At 37.4% G+C, this 15006-nt stretch overlaps 2 protein-coding genes across 3 annotated transcripts in view; one reads left to right on the top strand and one right to left on the bottom strand.

Annotated features, from left to right (window-relative positions):
• The window catches only part of LOC127004076 (tyrosine-protein phosphatase non-receptor type 2-like), a 71607-nt gene extending 65291 nt beyond the window's left edge, over window positions 1–6316 (top strand). Inside the window, exon 11 of one of the 2 annotated variants that reach the window (XM_050871391.1) lies at window positions 4399–6316. Coding sequence is in view for 1 of the 2 variants with exons in the window: in XM_050871392.1 (XP_050727349.1) it covers window positions 4399–4450 (52 nt within the window). In the remaining variant the exon portion in view is untranslated. The remainder of the gene's footprint in view (window positions 1–4398) is intronic. The other variant, XM_050871392.1, reaches the window with a different exon arrangement.
• A 3174-nt stretch (window positions 6317–9490) lies between these two features.
• LOC127004075 (splicing factor YJU2-like) lies at window positions 9491–13569 on the bottom strand. The gene has a single exon (XM_050871389.1). The coding sequence runs from the start codon at window positions 13113–13115 to the stop codon at window positions 12141–12143; it is 975 nt and encodes a 324-aa protein (XP_050727346.1). The 5' UTR covers window positions 13116–13569; the 3' UTR covers window positions 9491–12140.
• Between the last annotated feature and the right edge of the window lie 1437 nt (window positions 13570–15006).

Here is a 15006-nt window from a genome sequence, read left to right as displayed (position 1 = left end):
CATATATTTATTGCCGTTTACTTAATGAAGCTTGTTTTTAAGCTGTTAAGGGGTGGGTGCATGTCAGTGGGTCACACTGAGTTTGGGCCATGTTGCTTCCATTACTTTGTGTAAAGTTCTTGCACACGTTGAGTAGACCATCGTATTAGATTTTCTAGTTTCTGGAAAGTGACAAAAAATTTACCTCACTGATATATCAGTAGTCACTCAGTAAGGTAAATGTTCCTTAGCTAATTTTATGAAACAGAAAATGGGGTCTGTTCTTTGTTTATGCTGTAGAATATGAATATCCTCAGGCTGGTACTAACTGATGAACGTATGGTTGATAATATGGTATTCAATACTCATTTCAGTATATAATAATAATGATGATAATAATAATAATTATAATGATAATAATAATAATAATAATAATAATAATAATAATAATCTAGATAATGATTTAGTAAATTATTAATACTATTGTTATTTGATCTATGTTAAGTATAACTTAATGATAATTGAAAGCATAAGTAATAATTAAACTCATTAGCAATTAATTGAATTTCCATTTACATAATTAACATGAAAGTCAAATAGTTTAAATATTGCAAATTTTCACAAACATTTCTTTTTGGGGTCTTTAGTTGTGAATCTCAAAGCCCAGACAGTTACGTACCCATTTTGTTTGTTTATTTATCTTTCAACAGAACAGAAGAAATGCCCAGTTGTTTTACACGCCACCATTTCAAGTAGTTGTTGGTTTGAAGGTGAAAGGTTTGCCCTCAAGAGTACTTAAGCAACATTTTACCAGTCAACTAAAAGCTTAGGGATTGCCTTAGCTCCAGCTCAATTTATTAATTTGAACTTTATACACACACGAGAACACATTGATAATCTTTTCTAAATTGTGTGTAGTTGTTGTCAGAAGAGAGTTTTCAGTGCTCAGGATGTATTCATGTTCTATTTTGCCATTCATGGAATGTTCCATGTAAAGAAATACTCCTTAATAATTCAAGGCTTTTCATTTCACGCTCCTGAAACTTGCATGTGATAATGTAAAAAGAAAACTGAAAGGGTCGTGGAAAGGTCACTTAATCATTAATGAAGTATGGTCTTGAAAGTTGTGACATGAAGCAAGTATGTGCAGGCCCCACGCATCCAGTGTTATGGCAAAGGTACTGAGTATCAACCTGGGACCCCAACGTTCCATCTCCATTATATTTCTGATATCCCTGTGTCCTGTTCTTAAAGATACACCAAAAAACATTTTCAAAGCTCCCAGGTACCCTCCCTCAAACCCTAAAGCCTTTGGCACTCAGGGAAACATCCTGTTTACCCCCTTGTCTGGGCCCTGAGTACAGCACTTTAAAGTGTACATACTATCCACTTTTTCAAAAAAGCATAATTAACATTTTCTAGCAAAGATTTTTATGCTTTTGGAACATGATATATCTTAAGAGATCAGTTTCCTTTAGATGGTGAGGCTTGCGTAGGCAAGTTGGTAGATAGATAAATGCCATGAGAATGTTAAGAAATGAAGCTTCCTTAAAAAGTATATACATAAATAGAAAGAGTCCAGAGGCAGGTGGTAAGAAGAACATCCATGAGATAAGAACTAATATAGAGACAGGACATGATCTTAGTCTAAATTGCAAGAAACATTCATGATTTTAAGGAAAAGTTGGATAAGAGAGGATATAGAGACGGGACAGTGCGAGCGTAGCTCTTTTCCTGTATGTCACAACTAGGTAAATACACACACACACTCATACACACACACACACATAAACACACTCATACAAACACGCTGCTCTGACAGCTCAGTGGTTAAAGCTCTGCACTGCCAGGCTTTGTGGCCTGGGAGGTGGAGGTTTGAGCCCTGCTCATGCCAGAATTTTTCTGCTGACAAGTAGTTACTGTTCCCCTTGAGCAATGGGGGTGGGGAGGGGGGGAGGGGTGAAGGTCCCAGCAGTACCCAGAGATCGACTATAATGAGCCGTGCTCTAATTGGGAGGGTACTTGCTGACGATGACAAGTCCAGCTTGTGATGAGGCTGTAGTGAATTTACACTGCTCCAGTAGCTCAGTTGTTGAAAAAAGCTCTATGCTGCTAGGCTTCGTGGCCTGGCAGGTGGAGGTTTGAGCCCTGCTTAAGTCGGAATTTTTTCTGTTGACTGAGAGCAGTTACTGGCCCCCTATGAGCAAGGGGAATGGGGTGTGAAGTTGTGGAGGTCCTGGCAGTACCCAGAGATTGACTATAATGAGCCTTGCTTTGATCGGGAGGGTACTTCCTGGCAATGACAAGTTTAGTTTGTGATCAGGTCCTAGTGAATTACACACACACACACACACACACACACACACACACAGGTGGATTTGACGACACTCGGAGTCAGACTGGGGTGCTTAAGGGGGCCGTGCCATTTAGTGGCTGGAGGGGGCCCAGGCCCATATAAGCTAAAATATCAAAATATGACTTAGCATGGATTAAGTCCAGGGGCCCATGTGCCATTGGCACACGGGCACATAGGCCAGTCCGACCCTGACGATACTGGAACAAAGAAGGGAAAGAGGAGATCTGATCACGTTGTATAAGTCGGTAAATAAGTTTGATGAGGTGGATAGGGATGATCTCTTCTTTACTGCGAGAACACAGGGGCTGAGAGGACATAGGATGAAACTTAATAAAGGAACCTGTTTGAGTGACTTAAAAAAGTATAGTTTTCCACATAGAAGTGTTAACACTTTGAACAGCTTGCGGGAAGAGGTGGTGGAGCCGAACAGTGTTCAACAAATGAAGGAAAGGCTGGATAAATGTAGATATGGTGACGGGACTATTAGAGCTTAGCTCGGGCTCAGTAGACTAGAAATAGGTAAATACACGCACACAAACAAATTTTAGAGTGGAATGTTGTAGAAGTGTGATCATTTTGTCAAAAGACTCATACATCAAATCTGGAAAGAAAACTGAGAATAGTCACAAGGATGTATCTTGGTTTATGGCAACTGCCTCATGAGGGAGTGCCCAGGTGGGAGATAGTTGACCACATAACAACTTACAATACTAATGGGTCAGAGAAATCCACCGCAGATCATAAATTCATTAAATGATTTATTTATATTTTTGTTATTTGAAAATGTCATAATCATTATCATCATATGTCTCCCAAACATTTTCCTTATCTCTGTCTTGTTTTCTGTCTAGTTTTCAGTTTTAATGTAAGTGTTTCATATGGATCATAACTTCACGCCATCTGGTGAACAGCCTCACCTTGGGTCTTTTTATATCAGTCATATCCCAGTCTCACTTTTCTTGTCCTTCTGTTGACCTCCCTAACTTGGATGTCCTGACCATTGCCATTTTTTTTTTTTTTTTCCAATTGCCTTCATTATGTCTACCTTTGTTTGCTGTCTTATCCTTATGCAGTTTTTCTTGTCCATTATAGTGATACCCAGCACTGATCTCTCCATTCCACTTGGGTTACTTTTCAATTTCCCTTCAGGAGATTTGGTCAGTGTCTGTGTCTGATTCGTATGGCATGACAGGGAAAACACACTGATTGGAAACCAAGCACATTAAGCACGATCCTGTATTCTGAAAGTACTCCAGTCCAGTATTAAAAGTCTTTTTATTTCCAGTTTGAGTTAAAGGTTGATTTGTATCAATTAACTGAAATGTGTTTTCCTAATAATTACTAAAGGCATCATTCCAGTCACTTGACAGTTTCAATGAGTTGTGATTAACTTAAAGAAACAAAAAACTTATGAAGATATATTAGAGAAAAATTATAGATGAATGGATAAATGGATGCAGGAAAATCAAACAATATCATAAGATGTTAGAATAAGTGGGACAGTGGGTTGGCAAATATTATATTATTTTTGCAATCACTTGAACATGTAATTTTGTAATAATTTTTATTATGGTTATTTTACCTTATTTTTGTTTATTATAACAACCTTGTCTACTTATTTTCTAAATTACAGTGACTACATTTATTATCAATATTTTTTTACCTAAGAGAAATCTACTTTTAAAAGTATCATTACTGTGTCTGTTACACTCATGTTATCATTATTATTATTATTATTATTATTATTATTATTATTATTATTATTATTATTATTATTATTATTATTATTATTATTATTATTATTATTATTATTATTATTATTATTATTATTATTATTATTATTATTATTATTATTATCATTATTTTGATTATTATATAGTTTTCTAACTTTATTTATGATGTGAAACATGTCCACAGCTTTTTAGTTCCTCAAAAGATGATGATTTCAGCATTTAAGATTTAAACGCTTGCTACTTTACTATTGAGCTATTAAAGAAAGTGGCAACAGCACCAGACTGTGGTGTGCAAGGAGTGTGCGTTGACGACTCTGCTCTGTGTTACAGGTCCAGCACAGACGAGGCGGAGGAGACTTCGACTAAACGGGTTCGCTTGTAACACTGACATATGAACTGTTGAATGTGATGGTTACACTGATCCATAAAACAGATTACAGCATTTAAGTTTCTCAAGTGCATGAACAAAACTCTAACGAAAATTCCTTGAATACTGTATCCTCTCAACTCTGAGTAAAGAGTTTTGAAATATTTAGATTTGACACTTGTATAATGTGTACTACAGTTGTTCAGCCACTAAAATCTATCTGAAGTCTTTATACCACTGATCTGATCTATCATTAGTACTTGCAACCTCTGAGGGTAATGTAGGAGTGTCATAAATTTGTAAGTAGCGTAATGCAGGGTGGTCCAACTACGGCCCTGCTGGCTACAAATGGCCACAGATTGATTTTTTGAGGCCTGTAAGTACTGATATTAATCTATTGATTTATTCTAAAAAAAAGTAAAATATCTGCAACTCTAAGCCTTTGTAGTATGTGAAATAATAATAGAAAGACTGTCAGTCTGCCCCTGTACTAATGTTAGGCCTCATAGCCTCTAACACTGCCCTTCACAGTGAACATAGGCAAGAAAAGAGAGCTCTAGGGGTTAACAAAGTGTTCAACCTGTTAGCTGCATCAGCCACCATTGGGCCATTCCTGAGAAGGTGACAAACACCCACAAGTACCCAGACCTACTTCCCAATGTGAATCAGGTTGTAAATAAATGAATTACCTGTTAACCTTTACTCACCATCTCATAAGTCAGTCATTGGGCAATCACAGTGAAGGCTGGAAAGTTGGGTTTATAAGGAAAGAGTCACAGGGAAATTAATGGTTTGAAAAAAATACCACACAACTGGTTAATATAAAATGTAAGGAATTTATTTTTCATATACAATAATGGAAAACTATCATGTCTTGTATGTCAACAGACAGTTTCTGTGATTAAAAAATAAAATGTCAGGTAGCATTATTAGAATGCACAGCACACAATATATCCAATATGTGAGAAAATCCTGCAGAGATATTTTCATAAACTTGTGATTAAAAAATCTGATTAAAGAATCCCCCTGAGCTATGTAGCCCAGACCATCCAACTCTGCTAGGGATGTAAGAGAGCACTACCACTCTCCTCATGAAGTTGCTGTGAGCTGGGATCAAATTTGCAACCTGTTGGTTGTGAGCCAAGCAACGTATTCACAAAGCCACCTGGACTGCCATCAACCAAAGAGCAAACATTAGACACAGGAGACACTAAGTAACTTGGGAAAAACTCAAACAGCAAGCCGTGTAGCATCATTTGAAGCTGTTTGATGTTTGAGAAAATTGTGAAATACAGAAAATAATTTATGAATGGAGAATTGACAAAATAGTGTGCACAAGTGTCTAGGAAAAAAAGTTGCCAGAAAATTTGGAAGTTTTATTATCTCATCAAACAGTTTTAAAAAGAGTAAATGAACTTAATGAATATGTTTCTTATTAATAATGAAAGATAGAATGAAACGCTACAAATTTTTTTTCTATTTTAGACCAGAGTACAGGCACCATCCAGATTCTCATTCCCCCATGTAGTGTAGATGAGGGTTTCAAAGGACAAGAAGAACTGGCCAGGGTTTAACCTCTTAAGTGGTGGTGTAAAAGTTTCAGATATTTTTGTTGCTCTCGAGTACAATGTTCCTATGTTGTAACATGGTGAAAGAGCTGTGTCCTGCAGTAACGCTGGGTTAATTGGCTCATGAAGTAAACTACAGTTGATTGTATGACACTGCATGACAACAATAAATGTGTCTCTGACTTGACACTGCCAATATCAGAATCAATATGGAGACTGGTAAAAGAAAAGTCTCAACCTCATTAGTAGGTAAAAATATGACTAGCATTATTACTGTATAATTTCAAAGCCTTAACAAATATATATATATATATATATATATATATATATATATATATATATATATATATATATATATATTTTTTTTTTTTTTTTCAGACCCTGCCTAGAACCTATTTATCATAAAAGATCATTCATTATTTTTATCAACATTTGTATAAGCTTTGACCTTAAAAGTAAAATTATATATATATATATATATATATATATATATATATATATATATATATATATATATATATATATATATATATATATATATATATATATATATAGTTTAAGTAGTGGGCCTCGACTTACAAGTTTAGTGGTGAAGTGGCTCATGGTGTTGAAGTTGGACCACCCTGGTGTAGTGGATGGTAGCAAAGTGTAAGACATAAAACTACCAAAACTAGAAACTACCATTCTGTAGTTGATCTGCTGTTGAAAAGGAAATTCATGCATATATTAAATCTGTTACTAGTATTATTGACTACAACAGAGGCAAATGTAACTCAAATGCAATATGTTATTATGAATGTTTCCTAAGAAAGATCAGTATGTTATATGTTATTATTGTTCAGTAAACTTTATAAGGACTAGACAAGTTACAAATATTAGTAAGGATGATTCAAAGGCTGTTTGGGAAAGTTACATAATTATTACAACAAATATGAAGGCAATTAGAGCATCAACAAAGATGCTCAAATTTCTAACGTGTTGAGGTCAGAGTAACTGGCCTTCCTAGATATCCCATTTTTATATTATGAGCAAAGTAATCAGCATGGGACATCTGTGTAAAGGGGGAATGTATGATCAAGACAATATATTGAGGACTTTGCACTCAGTATCATCTACTGTTGTTCTGGTCCTTTAAAACCCCAGTAGAGATTCTCCATGTGAAAAAAGGATACCACAACTGTCTCCAGGTCTGACCCAATTAATGGTGAGAACCCAATGACGTATCGATACATCCAAAGTTTTCTTTGTCAGCTGTCAATTTTCCAGTCTTCAGTCTAATTTTCTATCCATGGAACACTGTTCTCCTATTTTAATCCTCACCTTTTCTCCTTTATTGGGATACAGGTTGCTGAGGCTGCAGACAGCAGACTATATTTGGCTCCCTTCTACTTTTAAGTTCTACTTTTGTTTCAGTCCAAAGTCATCTGATGTATATTTATGTTTGCAATGTTGTTATATTTATTTTCTTTGTGCTTTCAACCTTGTGTCTTCTGCATTATTAGCCATCTGGATAAGATTTTGAATGACACACTAAATAAGTTTGTGCTCTGTTTTTCTCATATTACTACTGTTTATAGTTTGTCCAAACTCCCAAGCAGAGCACATCTTGACCCTCCATCAGGGAACATTATATATAAAAATGGGGTCTGGATGCTCTTGGATAAAATGTTTGGCTTGCATTTGTCTCATTTACAGCAATTTGGAGGAAGAGATAATGTCCTCTCATTACTCTAGCATACCTACTTATACTCTAGTTGCTTAGCTTGAAATTATTTATTTAGCATTCTTTCATTTCTTTAAGTACACATATAGGACTCTAAATAGTACTGGGACAGGTATGAGAATTCTTCCTCTAAATAAGCTTCTTTGCAAGACTACTTCCAGCACACACTTCACTAAAAAATCACCTTCAATAAACCCAAGTACATACACTTCACCCACCATCATACAACTATTGACTTCCCTCCAGCACACATTCCTCTACAGTCACCCCAACAACCAACCCAAATATACACCTCACCCGCCATACTACTGCTGACTTCATCCTTTCAGCACACATCCCACTACAGTCACCCCTGTAAGGAGCTCGAGTACACCTCACCCACCATACTACTGTTGACTTCATCCTTCCAGCACACATCCCACTTCAGTCACCCCTGTAAGGAGCTAGAGTACACCTCACCCACCATACTACTGCTGACTTCATCCTTCCAGCACACATCCCACTACAGTCACCCCTATAAGGAGCTCGAGTACACCTCACCCACCATACTACTGCTGACTTCATCCTTCCAGCACACATCCTACTACAGTCACCCCTATAAGGAACTCGAGTACACCTCACCCACCATACTACTGCTGACTTCATCCTTCCAGCACATATCTTACTAAAAATTCATCCATACAATCAACCCAGGTACACCTCACTTGATACTGCTTGCTAAATTCCACTCTTAAAGTTGTTCTCTACTTCCTTAGAAAGGCTTTCTGCATGCATGTGTGTCGGCCCTGTTCTCCTATTGGCAGCGTTCCATAAGCCACCATAAAGAACCATCTACATGTCCTAACTCTTGCCAATCCTCTTGATGAAAAAGATACAAAACTATGATGGGCAAGGACACCCATTTCAAAGTCTCATATCCCCAACATTAAAGTGGTTGGAATCTGCTGCGGTATGTGACCATGATAAAATTATGCCCCACTTCCTTATGGTTGTTCAGTGGGAAGCCACAAACTATGTCACTCATGTTTTTCAATACAATGTCACTCTGCACCAGGGCAAAAGGCTACATGCACCTCACACTCATCGGGCAACATTGCAGAATAAACTCCACAGAGGAACAACAAGAAAACAAATGAAATTAATTGTTTTTTGCAGTCAACTTATTTTTTTAACGTTTCACTTATTTTTGTAAAATACTTTATATATATATATATATATATATATATATATATATATATATATATATATATATATATATATATATATATATATATATATATATTCATGCTCTATTTTGTAAACATTAATTTTTATTAACAGTAATCTGGCCTTGTTGACTTCCTTTGCTCATTTTGGAGGCAGAGTTAGTTGGCTGTGTTGTATTTTCATTGAATTAAGTCATGACCAGTCACTAACTGCCCCAAAATATAGTTCAGTAACTCCACCAGTCATTTAACTCCGCCCTAAAAAGCGGCATAAAATGCCATCATGGCCACATTACTATCGATAAAAATTAAAACTTAAAGAAACTGAGCCTCAGACCAAAAGCCCTACACCAATATATTTAAGAAACAGTAGGCTATTAATTTTATGGCTACAGACCAGCCTTAAATATGTTAACTTTTCCCAAAGACTTCATGTGAACTGTAAGGTGTCATGTAATGTATAGAATTAGGACTATACATTTTAAAATTATAGAATATTTTTCATTGTGTCATTGATGTTACCTATATATTTGTAAGGTTTATGGCCCAATAATATCAGTTTTCCAGGTTTTAGTATTCTTTACTACTAAGTTACAACATATTTGTACATCAACATTATAATTTGGGAGCATATGCTATAGCAGTGAATGGCCTCAGTGCTCATCTCCATCACATTAACCCTGGAGCTTCTGGTAGATGAGAACCTATTACCTTGGGACACATGGCCAGTACAACATCTGAGTTACCACAGTTAACCTTCCCCAGATACCCATATATCAACCAGCCCAAAAGAGAGGATGAACAGCTGGGTGAGCTGCGTTATGACTCCCCAGTCTGGGATTCAAACCCTGGTCCATGGATTTGTAGCAAGGTGGGTCAACCACTATACCACAGATCATTATGCTGCTAACGAAGTACCAAAACATTATTCCAGTATGGAAAACATTATGAAGACAATGGTAACAAATATTATTAGTTGTAAAAAGAAAAAGTAGACACTAATATCCATATCAAATATAAAATTCAGTGTTTGAACTTAATATGAGGGCTAAGTGATTCAATGGGTATGGAGCTTAACTTGCAACTCTGAAGTTGCAAGTTCAATCCCACCTCATGGCAGCTTTAAGTGAGAGGTAATGCTCTTGTAACATTAGCAGAGCTATATTATCTTAGTTTGCTAAAGGTAAAGGTAAAGTTAGGGGCATATGCTGTAGCTGTGCATGGCCTCAATGCTCATGTCTGTCTTACTTGCCTTTGAGCCTGTGGTGGATAAGAACCTTGGGACACAGGACAGGTGTGACATCCAGGTTGCCAAAGTTTATCTTCCCCAAGTGCCCATTTATTCATCAGCCCAAAAGGCAGGATGAAGAGCCGGGTGACTGTACGCCAACTACCCTGCCTGGGATTCAAACCCAGGCCCACAGATTTGGGTCTAGGCAACTACCATAACCACTACACCACTGATGTGTGTTCATGGGGATTCTTTACCCCCTTTTAAATGTAATTCAAAATATTAAATATGTTTCATGAGCTGGGCCTACATTAAATGGGATTAGTTTAGCACATAAGTTGACAAAGTAGTAAAGATATGACAGCCTGCAATGCAGCCAAAATATAAGCTAACAATGAAAATGAGTACTACATCAGAGTCTGGCAGTGGCCTTCAGAATTATAATTAGTATTGTAGGATCTGCAATTAGATAAAAATGGCAAAATTAAGTTGATTATATCATTAATACACTGGAAAAAAAAAAAATGTTCAGACTATACTTTCAAATACTACTACGAGTCTGACAAGGTAAGGTAGTACCTGTGTTTGGAAATTATTTTGAACTTCCGAGAACCAGACTAATTTGTAATGTAACTGATAGAAAATTATGATTTAAAGATACACTCTGATGGGACTCACTTCCCATCATTACACACAACAGTTTATCTAGGATTTTAACCAAGGCCCTCAGGAATGGGAGGCAGACATACTAGCATCCAGCCGAAGGGGTCCCTATGGCTCAAGGCCTTGGTACTCTATCCATATCTTTAGCCCATCACATCATATGTATTTGATGGTAGTGCAAAATAATAGCTACAAGCAAATGCATTTACATGCAATATTATCTTGCATCAATACTAATTAAAAATTGACACTGACAAAAACAGGATTAATTTAACTGAGAAAACAGGCATCAAAAGCATTTTTTGTTTTTTTGTTTTTGGTATTTCGTTGGGGATATACCCCAATGGAGGAAGGCAGAGCATGCTGCGCAACCCCCCAGACGGTTGGGAGAGATACCCAATTCTTTCAAGGAGGAGGCCCAACAACGGGGCTGAGGGTGTCGGAAAGAGCCCACCTTTCCACCCCCATGGCACAGGATAGGTCTCGAACCCATACGCTCCAGGCACCCTGCCGAAGCGCAAGGCCGAGACTCTACCACGGGACCATGGGAGCACCCCCATCATCAAAAGCATGATGAGACTGAAAAAATAAATAGAAATACCAATCTATAAATGCATTATTTAATTATTCAACAGTTTCTCTGACATTTCTATCATCAGTATATATTTTGACTGTTGTGCTACCAAATTTTCACTGGTTTGTCAATTCCTGTTCTTTTATCAGCCCAGTTCATGTAGCCCCAGCTCATAAAATACAATGGAAATTTGATTTAAATTTAAACAATGGATGTTGTATTAAAATGAAAATTAATGTGTAGTATTAATCTGATGACTACACAAAAATAAATAATACTATCAGATGTAAGATATACACACAATATTATACTCTAGTGACTGTTCATAAACCTTTATTTAGATGACCAATAAAACATGATGTTATACCTTAGGATGGAGATTGCCTAGGACTAGACAAATCTAAAGCTAGATAAATATGACCACCAGTCCATCTTTTCTTATGAGTGATTACATCTTACTGAGATCCCCATGAGTCAAATAAAAATCTGCAATCTTAGTTATACATTTTACAGTGTACTGTGGAGCCACTTGACTCTTTAGATACAAGTGGAAGTATTACATGTTAACTGTTGGCATTGAATAGTTATCTGTCAAATACATCTGATATTATATACATTGGAAAGGCTCAGTGTATTTTAAATAAGCAATTTTGCAGCCTTTGTTTATGGGCAAAATAGTTTCTTTAAAATACAAACTCATAAACATTATAAAAATGATAACAACTTGCTTTGTTATGTAAATTATGTACTTTCATCAGATTCTGAGCCTGAGTCAGAATATGCTCCAAGGAATGACAAGCCATTAGGTGTTTTAGATACAGGTGCTGCACTCTGTGACGCCTTGCTTGTTTCTGCACTGGACATGTGTGACTCCTTCACCTCAGATTTAGATTCTTCTGTAGTTTCCTCTTTCACTTCCAATTTAGGTTGATGAGATTTTACTTTTACCAACCCTGCCAGCTTAGACTTCATGGTCATTTTACTTTTGTTATCAGCAGGCAATTCCAGGGTGGCCTGTACGGCATCTTTTTCTGTCTTGATTTTCTTAGCTGGCCTGTCGTCCTCCAGTTCTTCAGGAGCAATTCTCTTCACCATTTCTCCCTCAACCATTTCGTATCCAAGAGCTTTCAGTGCAGCCAGCCTTTCTAACTCCTCAATTTGTTCAAGGGAAATCTTCCGTTCCGTCTCAAATCTCTCGGCAATTTTGCCCGGGTCTATTCCTGCATGACGGTCGTTCATTTCCCGCAGGTCCTCCAGAGACTCCAAAACCTCCATTTCGTACTGTGACTGTTGGGTCCTGTTCTCCAAAAGTAACATCGGGTTGGACTCAATCTCCTCCTTTGCCTCTCGCTCCTCTCGTGCAGCCTGCTCCTCTGCAAGCTTGAGGGCCTGGAAGTTACGGTGCGCGCCTGCCTCGATGATGTAATCTGTGCTCTCTGGGTCAGTCCTAAAGGATATTTCAGCCAGGCAGCCAGGGCACTTGATGTAGAACCGGTATATCCTCACCCCAAGATAAGTCATGTTCTCCACGTCTTCTTTCCGCGCGTTGAACTTCTTCCCCTTGGCTATGTACTCGCCGCACGTATAACACTTGATATTGCACGGCACCATGAGTCTGACGGTGAACTGACGGTTGCGTGGACACCTCGCCCTGGGGATCTTGGAGGGGTCGAAGTCTGGAGGGTAGTACTTGTTGAGGACTTTGCGCTCAGACATTTTGCCGTTTGTCTGTCTGTCTGCCTCTCTCTAATATCAGGGTCCTCTTCTGGAGTGTTTTGTCTGTCTGTCTCTAATATCACGAGGTCTTCAGGAGTATTCTATCTGTCTAATATCACGCTCTTCTTCTTCTTCTTCTTCTTCTTCTGGAGTGTTCTGTCTGTCTGCCTCTCTCTAATATCAGGGTCTTCTTCTGGAGTGTTATGTCTGTGTCTCTAATATCACGAGGTCTTCTTCTTCAGGAGTATTATGTCTGTCTAATATCACGGTCTTCTTCTTCTTCTTCTTGAGTGTTCTGTCTGTCTGTCTCTCTCTAATATCACGAGGAGCGAGGCTACAGGAAGGGTGTGGAGGTAATCAAGAGTGTGCTGAGGCAGTGAGGGGTCAGCACTCAGCACTCACCAGCAAGGCAATGTAAACATGACGGTGTGTGTTCGGATCCCCACCCCGCCCTTTGGTTTTGGCCTTAATTCAAGGTTATTTATTAGTTTCTTTATTGATCTTCTTTTTCTTCTTTTGGCCTTTATCGCTTTGTATTGCTTCGTAGGTCGTTCTCCTCTTGGCCTTAATATAACTTTATGTTTATTTATTCATCCTTTTTCCTCCTCTCGATCTCTGTTTATTCACACTGCTGCTTTTCAATGGCATTATATTATTTAACTTTCCTCATTCTGATACACTATCGCACTATATTTCAGTTTTTTACCGTTTTACAGAAGAGGAAGCAGCCCAAGGGCAAGAATTAATAACTAAATAAAAGTTCCCCCATCTAGGAGAAATTTTGTCTTATGATGTTTGTGTTTTATGATCAATATACGATAAATTAGGTAAAACAAGAGAGATAAAAATTATACAGAATATCTTATTGTTTGATCATGATATATAGGGACACCCCGTGGGACATCCCTTGTGGACGTGTTCCCAGGTCAAAAGTGTTCCCACATGAGAGCAAACCCTGCAACCAAACCTATGTCTTCTTATTGTATAAAAGTAGCGTCTAATCCATAATCTAAACAAGAAAAAAACATATGGCTCTAACACTATTCGTAATAAAAAAAAAAGGCGCGTCGTGCACACTTTCGGACGCGGATGAAAGCTCAGCGCTTCCCTGTGTTCGATAATTACTTAAAAATACTACAACCAAAACAGCCATATGACCATTTGTTTATATTTCTCCACCCTCGTACAGCATATAGATAATTAGATTTCTGAAAATAAGCTTGGTTAGATAACGTTATTTATATGGGAAAGCTTGTGTTTGGTCGGTAAGCAATAAATACAATGTGGAAAAAGAACTCAGCCATAGAAGAGAAGAGGAAAGAATAATATAGCGAAATCAAACAAAAGGACAGAAAAGGGAAATGCAAAAAATAATAGTCCAAAGTAAGCAAAGAAAATAGAGAAGCAATGAGAGTCAGTGGAAGTAAAGTGATTGATTGATTGATTGATTGATTGATTGATAGTTTATTGTTGCAGGTAAAGTGTACAGACAAATAGATATATAAGGGCACGGTGAAGTATATAAGTGTACGCAGTGAAGTAAATAAGTGTGTGTAGTGAAGTATCTTAAGGAAGCACTAAGGATCTCAAAAGAAGGAGGAGGAAGCAGTGAAATTAATACCTTACACAAAAATGTTCTTGGCATGCTGTTGGAAAAAAAGAAATGCAGTGAAAAGAAAAGTGTAATAGTGAAACCCGAACAAAAAGGCATAGAAAAGCAAAGCCAGGGGACGAAAAGAGAAGAAAAAAGCAAAAAAAGACATCAGCTTAGGGTGAAGTGTATAAGTATGCACTGTGAAGTAACTAAGTGCATGGTGTGAAGTATCAGAAGTATTGAGAAAGAGGACCTAAGAAGCGATACAATTGCGTTACAGGTCAAAAGAAGAAGATG

This window comes from Eriocheir sinensis, chromosome 27 (assembly GCF_024679095.1).
Source record: "Eriocheir sinensis breed Jianghai 21 chromosome 27, ASM2467909v1, whole genome shotgun sequence".
In the NCBI taxonomy this organism is placed as follows: Eukaryota; Metazoa; Arthropoda; class Malacostraca; order Decapoda; family Varunidae; genus Eriocheir; species Eriocheir sinensis.
This window is presented reverse-complemented; position numbering and strand designations above follow the sequence as displayed.

Excerpts from the sequence above, each read along its gene's own strand:
- LOC127004075 (XM_050871389.1), bottom strand. The coding sequence starts at position 13,115 with ATGTCTGAGCGCAAAGTCCTCAACAAGTACTACCCTCCAGACTTCGAC.